At 45.4% G+C, this 10,000-nt stretch overlaps 1 protein-coding gene across 1 annotated transcript in view; it reads right to left on the bottom strand.

Annotated features, from left to right (window-relative positions):
• Nucleotides 1-6,735: 6,735 nt before the first annotated feature.
• The window catches only part of farsa (phenylalanyl-tRNA synthetase subunit alpha), a 22,058-nt gene continuing 18,793 nt past the window's right edge, over nucleotides 6,736-10,000 (bottom strand). Inside the window, exons 11-13 of the mRNA XM_078269064.1 lie at nucleotides 9,020-9,097; nucleotides 8,666-8,780; nucleotides 6,736-7,159 (exon numbers count right to left, since the gene is read on the bottom strand). Coding sequence (XP_078125190.1) covers nucleotides 7,054-7,159; nucleotides 8,666-8,780; nucleotides 9,020-9,097 — 299 coding nt within the window. The 3' untranslated portion in view covers nucleotides 6,736-7,053. The remainder of the gene's footprint in view (nucleotides 7,160-8,665; nucleotides 8,781-9,019; nucleotides 9,098-10,000) is intronic.

The following is a 10,000-nucleotide window of genomic DNA, read 5'->3' as shown; positions in this document are numbered from 1 at the left end:
GGTGACCAAGATATCCTAAATCTGGGGCTCCTTGTTTTGATGTCGACTCGTTGTGACTGCCGAGGTGGTAGCAGCCGGAAACAACAAGAGCTAACGTGAGTTGTTAAAACCTTTTTTTAGTAAACTCTGAACACAACCAGTGTTGTCAGTGCTGTGGTTAAGGTGTAGAGTCCCTGGTGATACTTGGACCAAAGTCTCATGTTGTGTCGAGCCTTCTTAGTGGTCTATAAACAGATATTTTGAGGCTAGCATCGTAGCGTCCCTAGCTCTCCCATTCAAAAGGCCATTTGACCCAAAAACCAGAATACGGTCCATCTTAAAAGTGGCGTTTCCGTCCTAAATATGCTTTTAAATGAAAGTCTGACAGGTACATTCACAAAAAGACCCTAGGTTGGATTTTGGCAGAGTTAGGTTTTAATGGATAGGACAGATGTAGACAGGAGAGAGAGAGGGGGAGAGACCTGCAGCAAAGGGCTGCAGGTAGGACTCAAACTCTGGGCCGCTGTGGTAAGGACTGAGCCTTGGTACATGGGGCTAGAGCTCCACAATATATCGTTATTTTATCGTCATCGCGATATTAACTGAGTTTTATCGCGAAAGACACGCAGAGATTTTTTGTGTTAGTTGAAAGAAATTATCTGTAGAAAACAGCAGTTTTAAATCTGTCATTTCTGTTTTTTGGTGGTGCCTTTTATACTCGACTCAGTGTTCAGTTTGTTCAATAAAAGTGTTGGAAATGATTTAATTGTGTGTTTTAAACAAGCAATTGTTTGGATTTTAGCAGAAGACTGAAAGCAGCAGAAATGCAGAACTGAGTACCGTATTTTTCTGGACTATAAGTCACATCAGTCAAAAAAATGCGTCATGAAGAGGAAAAAAAACATATATAAGTCTCACTGGACTATAAGTCACATTTATTTAGACATTTATTTCACAAAATCCAAGACCAAGAACAGACATTTAATCTGGAAAGGAGAGTTATTAAACTACCCCAACAGCCCCCCAGAACAAGGGGCTGAATACGGTAGGTGTCCTCTACGTTAACGTAACACATTAACAGTTATTAAACTACCCAACAGCCCCCCAGAACAAGGGGCTGAATATATATATATATATTTTGATATATAAGTCAGCACCTGACTATAAGTCGCAGGACCAGCCAAAGTATGAAGAAAAGTGAGACTTATAGTCCGGAAAATACGGTACGCTTAAATAGCTGTTTATTTATCGCAAGTAGTTTCGTTATTTTATAGGAACCATATATATTCGTGATATTGTAACGTTATGACATGTCGCATATTTTCCTCTTATGGTGCAGCCCTACATTACTTACTGTACGCTCTACCAGGTGAGCTGTCAGGACGCCCCGTGCAGAGATTAGGATGCGTTGCGTACGCAGGGGCGGAGCCAGACCTTGTAAACACTCGAGGCTCAGCCCAAATCTGGGGGAGAAAAGCTCCATTTACGGCAGCTATTTGCACCTAAAAAATCTGGGAATTAATTAGCCTGGAAAACCCTGATGAACTTTAGGCAAATTTGAGATTTGCTCTGCAAGTCCGTCTGGCCAAGAACCCATTCAAGTCCATTTCCAGTTTTTCCAAATCGAGGCACCAATCACAACAGTTGAGGAGGGCTCTACACCAATCACAACCGTTGAGGAGGGCTCTTCACCAATCACAACCGTTGAGTCGGGCTCTACACCAATCACAACCATTGAGGAGGGCTTTACACCAATCACAACCGTTGAGGCGGGCTTTACACGATGACGATAGCGCAGTGACGGTGAGCAGCTTTTTGTTTACATTCAACATGGCAGCCACTGAATTGCAGCAGCACGTTGATGGCGCTTTCGCTGCTACGTCACCCAGATCGTTGCTCTGATTGGTTGAAGGACTATCCAATGGGCCCAGAGGCATTTGAACGGCGTCCGTTGGTGACGCCCCTTTGGAAATGGGCTGTGAATGAAGCTTCCCCAGACCCCCCCCCACTCTCAGTTACAGCTGAGAAGGTCTGTGGTCATCATTTGGTAAAATACATGCTAGTTGCCGAGGAGAAGCATCATCCTGTAGAGCTGACGTCCTGTTTCATATCTAACTGTTCTCCAACTGTCTTCATTCTGAAACCAAACAAACTAATGGTGAGGAGGACTAGTTTTCACTCCTGCCGCCTGAAGGCTCTGACACACCAACCAGACGGCCGTTACACACCCACCAGACGGCCGTTACACCCCGACCAGACGGCCGTTACACACCGACCAGACAGGCGGCGTTACACCCCGACCAGACGGCCGTTACACCCGACCAGACGGCCGTTACACACCAACCAGACGCCGACCGTCAGCAGTAAAGCCAGTGTGACTGATCAGTCTCCCCGAGTCGGTCCAAAAAGTTCCTCAGAACACTGAAGAGACGAGACGTAATACGTCTCCATAACAGCAGGCGGCGCTAATCTGGATTGTTGCCCAAAAATATGAAAACCGGCAGCTGATTGGACGAACGCGTCACGTGGGTCTGGCTGCTCCCCGACCATCATGGCGTCTCGTTCAGAATACGATCTCATATTGTCCTAAAATAGTTCACCGTAACGTGTTTCTGGAAACATCTGAAGAGAGAAACAGGCCGTGCAGCTGCTGAATCTGTCTTCATTTCAGATCAACAAAGGTCAGTTTAGAAGATTAATGTCAGATGTTGAGAGACTCTAGTCACGCTCATCCTGCTCCCCGTTTCCTGGTTAGCTCTCCACCAATCAGATGGGTCATTGAGTCTGACTGCCCGCCCTCCGACCCAACAAGTCAGGTCAACCAAAATAAAGGACGACGGCTCCTCCGACGGACGACGGCACGAAACACACCGACCAGACTGGAGTCACGACCTCCCAGACTGTCAGACGGCTGATTATCAGCTCGGTGTGTCAGGACCTTAAAAAGAGACAAAAATGATCGTCTGATGTTTCTATCATGATGTTACATAACGTAGGTAGGGTAGGAAATCTTCCCTCTTACGTTTTAAGTGATATCTCAGACTGACTCTTTCCCACATCAACAACAGAAACGAGGAGGACTAAAAGGGATTAGTGGACATTGTCTCTGTGTGTCTGAGCTTCAGAGAGAAGATGTGATGTAATGTTAAGTGTAATGAAGCCTAGCAGCGCCGCTGCTGTGTGTTTAGTAGAATATTAGACATGTTCCCATATCGAGTCATTCAGCACTGAAGAAAATCTACTTTAATCTAGTTTATGTCTCGTCAAACTGGATAATAAAAGAAAGATCCTCCGGCATTCATTCTCTGCATGTATTTGTTCATGTTTTACAGGGTTAACCTGACTCAGGCCATGCCAGAGAGCTTTTCATTCCTGCGTATAATGTGCGTCTTACTGTGGAACGTACTCTGGTTTTCTGCTACTCTTTGGTCAGTGCCCTTAACGTGTATCGTATGTTGTGCAAAAAAACAAAAAGGCCTAAGAGATTAGACTGTTGCTGGAGGTTACCACATTATCTGCAGTCAACAACAAAGCTGCTTCCAACCTTTGAGCTGAGCAGCTGGCCGGCTCTCACACACGCTCTTCAGTCAAATGTTATTTCAAGACGCCAAGGGATAAGCTTACGGGGAAGACTTAACCGAGTTCCAGCCGTGGTGTACACAACACGACTTAATCCTGCGGCCTTAACTGCAGGTGTCACACGCACTCAGGATTCCCCCCCCACGTGTGGTACGCAGAGCTTACCAACGCAGCTTATATAGTAGAGCACAAAAAGTACACTTTATGTGCGGCATACTGGGAAAACTGAGCTCATTTCTCAGTGAAGACCAGCTCACAGAAGCTTCTATTCTTGGACGCCAGTTTACACTCACGAGTGGGATTCACTTTGAAATCACAACCTATTTTGCAGCAGCTATAGTTTGGCTGCTTTAATCAGTAATGAACTACCGTTAAAGCATGTTTAGCAAGCTCCTGATTGGCCTAAAACATATTTGTTTTTTTGTAGGTGCGTCGGAGAGAGACGAGAAGGTCGACAAATGCAAAGAAGCTTCCGCACACTGTCTTACCTTGCACAGACACATTTACATTTAATATATTTATCTTTAAATTAAATGTATCTTTGCAAGTTGGACAGTGTGCAGGACTTTTATTTGCAAATGCATAACTACAAAAATCAAAACATTGCATTTTCTTTTTGTGTTTTCCACACAGTTGGGAAGAACAGACCTATAGACAGAGGAGAACAGATTCTGGCAGGTTTGAACTGGATTTAACCCTTGTGTGTCAAGAAATATGGGTTTCTTACAACCACACAGGCCCAAAATAACTTAGATGCATTCATGTACGTTGTATGGAACCCAGACAACATATACATCCATGCATCCATGTTCTTTGAGGTAGATTTATTCAATAATAGCATTTGAAAAAAATGTTTTAAATGGTTTTAAAACGGCATCCTGACCAAACGTTGACATAAACCAGCCTGTGATTCACTCAACATCCTCTGATCTCAACTATTAGTCAAAATAATTCAGAATTTCTGCTAAAAATGTGGTTTTATGTCATTTAAATTAGGTTTATTGACCATGAATTTTTTAAAAAGCGTTGAAAAGACAGACAAAAAAGCACCAACAGCATAGAAATAGCAACACAAATGCCAGAAAAAGTTACAAAAAAACATGCATTTTTCAATGTTGACCCAGAATGACAAGTCCCTGGACGACGGTGAAGACAACACGCGTTAAAAAGGCAAACTGAACCGAGAAAGTCCTCGTTCTTTATTTATAACTCGTCTATGGGTCAGCTCTTCCAGCGAGAGCTTAGCGAGTTAATTAGAGCTCTGAACTGTCTCTGAACTGGAGAGATCTGGAGCAGTGGAACCAAGACAACTCACCGAGGAAAACAGAGATCAACAAGTGTTTTAAAGGAGACTTCCGGTCTATTCCCCCCCGTAGCTCTGTTGGGTGTAAATGTGGAGAGCTGTCAGTAGAGAAGAACTAAACCAATCAGTGCTGCCTACACCGTGTTATCCTCCTGCTAGCGTTAGCACCCAACAGGCTGAAACAGGGCAGGTTTTAAACCTGTTTTTAGCCTCTAAACATGCTGGAGATGTCGTTCCAAGTGTCTCCCCATGTGCAGTGATTCCTTCTGAGGGAACACAGGGACTCTGACTGCAGGAGATGTGACAGAAAGGTGTAAACGTTGTTAATCCAGCCAGCACATAGCTCTGTTTATTTCCTGTTTTCCGGTCAAGTCAACACTAGTCGTTTGTCGAACTCATACAATCCAATATTCCAGTCAGAGTCCCTGTGTTCCCTCAGAAGGAATCACTGCACATGAGGAGCTCTGGTAAAGACATCTGGAGCATGTTTAGAGGCTTAAAACCTGCCCTGTTTCAGCCTGCTGGGTGCTAACGCTAGCAGGAGGATAACACGGTGTAGGCAGCACCGATTGGTTTAGTTCTTCTACCACACAGATCAACACTGCCAAGACTCACCAACACCAGATCGATCACACACAAAATGGATGAGCTATAAATACACACGGAACTGCTGCGTGATCATTATCACAGACGGCAGCTAGCAGGTAGCAGCTAACAGCTAGCAGCTAACAGCTAGCAGCTAACAGCTAGCAGGTAGCAGCTAATAGCTAACAGGTATCAGCTAACAGCTAGCAGGTAGCAGCTAACACCTAGCAGCTAACAGCTAGCAGGTAGCAGCTAACACCTAGCAGGTAGCAGCTAGCAGGTAGCAGCTAACAGCTTTTAGCTAGCAGGTAGCAGCTAGCAAGTAGCAGGTAGCAGCTAATAGCTAACAGGTATCAGCTAACATCTAGCAGCTAGCAGGTAGCAGCTAACAGCTAGCAGGTAGCAGCTAACAGCTAGCAGGTAGCAGCTAACAGCTAGCAGGTAGCAGCTAACAGCTAGCAGGTAGCAGCTAACAGGGCGAGCTACCTACTGGCAGGATGGAGACAGGGACCAGGGTAGGTGTATTTAAACAATGTCTGAGTTGAAGACGCATCTTGTTGTCACGTAAGGGCCCTGTTCATGTTGCACAGCCATTTTAATTGCACGTTGTGTCTGTTAAGAGGCACAAAGGCTCTCTAAAACCTGCCCCGACCACTGCTGTGTTAGCAGCTCGTACACGTAGCTGCAGCTACTCCGGGTTCCCTGCACTGATTCAGGGCGGGAATTCTCCTTTAAGAATTAAAGCTGCAGCAGGTAAGTCTTCTAAAACTATCTTTCTGTCATATCTGCTTGTGTCTAACTGTTCAGATGGACCAATCAGGGCCAGGGGGGTGTCTAACTGTTCAGATGCACCAATCAGGGCCAGGGGGGTGTCTAACTGTTCAGATGGACCAATCAGGGCCAGGGGGGTGTCTAACTGTTCAGATGCACCAATCAGGGCCAGGGGGGTGTCTAACTGTTCAGATGCACCAATCAGGGCCAGGGACAGTGTCTAACTGTCCAGATGCACCAATCAGGGCCAGGGGGGTGTCTAACTGTTCAGATGCACCAATCAGGGCCAGGGGGGGTGTCTAACTGCGTGTCAATCACTGCTCATGCACACGTATTCATTCTCCCTTGTGGGGGGAGGGGCTTAGGAGACCGTTTTGGGCTTCAGCAGAAAGGGGGGAGGGACTGAGAAGTTGTTGATGTTCAAATCTTTGGCTAAGTCCTGGATCTTCACAATCCGACCTCCAGCGTCATGTTAACAACAACAAACAAGTCAGGCTGCAGGTATTTGGGAACAGAATAAGCATTTTTATTGAACTATTATTATTAATTATCTGTCATATAACAGCAGTCAGATATTCCCTGTTCAAGCAGCTGGTGTTCTGAAGTAGCGGGGTGCAACAAACTCTTCTTAGTACGTAACAACGTTAAGATTTGCATGATGTTTTTTGAATATTAAGTTCATATAAAAGGCTGCTCCTGTGTGTGAAAGCCCTTTGAATAAGTCTGTGTGAAGTCCTTCTGCGTCAGTCTCAGCATGAAGGAGGAGGGTGAGGCGTAGAAATGAGTCCAGGTAAAGGAGAGGTGGGTCCAATTCTAAATAATAATAAGGATAAACTTCAGGACCCCAGTCGACACATGGGGCTGTCGTAGACCATCTGGAGGTTCACTTTGTGTCCCACCAGCTCTCTGATGTTGTTGATGCCGTATTTAATCATGGTGGGCCTGCAAGGCAGAGAAGAAGGCTGAGTTCTTACATTAACAGTAGTTTATATCACAGACAGTTAAAGACATGGACAATGTGATCCCGTGTCTCTGGACGGAGACCAGTGACGTCTCTTTCCCGCTGATGGCTGAGCGTTACTGAGCAGCCTCCAACTGAGCTTGAAGACGTAGATGTGACGTGAGCAACCTGTCTGAAAGTTGGAAGTCTTCTGGTAGCTGTGCCAAGAGAAATCTCAATCATAAATGTGCTATACAAATGAAGCTGCCTTGCTCACGGTCCCCCCAAAATTAGCACCAGCCAAAGTGGCTGATAGCTTAGCTTCACTCACAAAAAAGCCAATGGTAATGTATTGAGTGGCTGGTAAAGTTTAGACATTCACTGGTGTACGAAAAACTACATTTTGAACCCTGATTATGGGACTTATTTACTGTACGTGTCACAGCGAGTCTACATTAGGAGTCTGGATCAACACAAGTACGTTGCCAGGATGAGCCTGCCTCTCCCCGCTGCTACCCCAGGGTCAAACCCTTCTCTACGCACACAACAAACAACCGCACAATAGAGTTCTATTGTTTTTGTTTTTTAGTTTACGTGAAAACATTGTCATGTCAGACAGTGGTTCACTTTATGTTGTGTTTAAACTAGAGATGTCCCGATACCGATTCTGATACCTGAACTTGAACTGAACACAAACAATGAACGCCAGTTTGACAGTCAGTTATAACGGAAAAAGAACGTAAATGAACTACTTTAACGTAGACTATCTTTAGGGCTTTATTACGTGATATCTGATCGCTGCATTAACTCCAGTACTTCCTGATACCGATACCAGCGTTTTAGGCAGTATCGGAGCAGATACTGGTATCGGTATGGGAACATCTCTAGTTTAAAACCCTAACAGTGCCCAACAGTGCCTAGTGGTGCCTAGCAGTGTCTAGCAGTGCCTAACAGTGCCTAACAGTGCCTAGCAGTGCCTAACAGTGCCTAGCAGTGGCCTAGCAGGGCCTAGCAGGGCCTAGCAGGGCCTAACAGTGCCTAACAGTGCCTAACAGTGCCTAACAGTGCCTAACAGTGCCTAGCAGGGCCTAGCAGTGGCCTAGCAGGGCCTAGCAGGGCCCTAGCAGGGCCTAACAGGGCCTAGCAGGGCCTAGCAGTGCCTGACTTTTTGCTAGAAGCTAACAACGTAGCTATGGCTGAACTTTGGCCTACTTTAGCATGTAAACATTAGCTCACTAAGAACCTGGGAACCACAATCCCAAACTGGCAGTTTGCACACCATGTCTTTCTTTAAATATTAGTTTTTCTAAAATTATACTATAAAAGAAATCCCAATATATCGCCTTACGCATGTATCGTGATACGTATCGTATCGCCAGATTCTTGCCAATACACAGCCCTACGAGCTAGCAAGCTAACGTTACACGCTGAAAATGGAACATTTGGAAGAAAAACAGTTTGTATTCTCTCTATATGTGACACATTCATAGTCAGTGTGGTGTGTTCACCTTTCCAGAGACAGTCCCCAGGCGATCACAGACACGTCCTCAGGGAGACCCATGGGCAGCAGCATCTCTGGTCTGAACACCCCCGAGTTTCCCACCTCCACCCACTTTTGGAGTCCTGTATGCACGACAACGAGACTAATTATATACAGTTGACACACAACACAAACACAAAACAGCACTGTCCTACAAAGACTAGGGCTGCACGATATTGAGCATGAATGTTGTGATATCAACGTTCATTTCGAGCCCTGAGGGGAACGTAATTAATTGGGAGACTGTTTGGGACGACATTGCCCACAAGATCTGTCAGATTTCACTAACAGAGCCAGATCATCCAGAGGATTTGTACTTTACCTTCGTGGTAGCTGAACACCTCCATGCTGGGCTCTGTGTACGGGTTATAGGCAGGCTTGAAGCGAAGTTTGGTAATTCCTAGAAAAAGAAGATTTGTGCGGCTTGAAAATGAACATCAGAAACTGTTATGTGGTCATTTGGCGTCTGTTTGTAGTTGGTTTGTGTCCCTTTGTGGAAGTCATTTTTTCCCATCATTTAGGACCGTTATTATTTCCATATCTGTGTCTGAAACGTTGGAAAAGCTACAACACTCAAGAAGCTTAAAGAGAAAACGTAAAGCTAAAGAAGTCCGACTACAATAATTAGATCTGAGAAATGTCTTTTAGTTTCCTTCATTCAGTTTAGGTGCTGCCTAAAATGGCTCTGGGGGCTGCACCTAAACCTTATATCCCAAAAATATGAACAATAACGTCGCTGTCAATGGGCTTATCTGCTAATGTCAACTACCAACCGTTAGCTTGAAACCATCCAGCAAATAGTCTCAATATTAGTCACTGCTCATTTTACACACAGTTTAACAACAAAACTAAACACTGAGTGAACATTACTACGTTTTTCATGTTGGTTTTGAGCGGTATGCACCCCCACTAACCTGGAAAACGGTTTTAAAACGTTAATACAGCGTGTCGGGAACACAACGCCTCCTGCAACGGGAGTCAGAGGGACCGCAGCAGTCGCTGATGTTAGCTTCTTGTCTCATCAGGGGTCTGATAATAATCAAATTCAGTGTCCACAATGCTATTTGCCAATAAACTGTAGCGGTCATATTTCATGGGTGAGGATTTCATGCCATGGATTTCGTTGCCGTTTGTCACTTTGCCTAAAAGGCCGTTACACACCGACCAGACGGCCGTCACACACCTACCAGACGGCCGTTACACACCTACCAGACGGCGTACCGACCAGACGGCCGTCACACACCTACCAGACGGCCGTTACACACCCACCAGACGGCCGTTACACACCCTGACCAGACGGCCG

Source organism: Sander vitreus, chromosome 15, assembly GCF_031162955.1.
Source record: "Sander vitreus isolate 19-12246 chromosome 15, sanVit1, whole genome shotgun sequence".
Taxonomy (NCBI): domain Eukaryota; kingdom Metazoa; phylum Chordata; class Actinopteri; order Perciformes; family Percidae; genus Sander; species Sander vitreus.
This window is presented reverse-complemented; position numbering and strand designations above follow the sequence as displayed.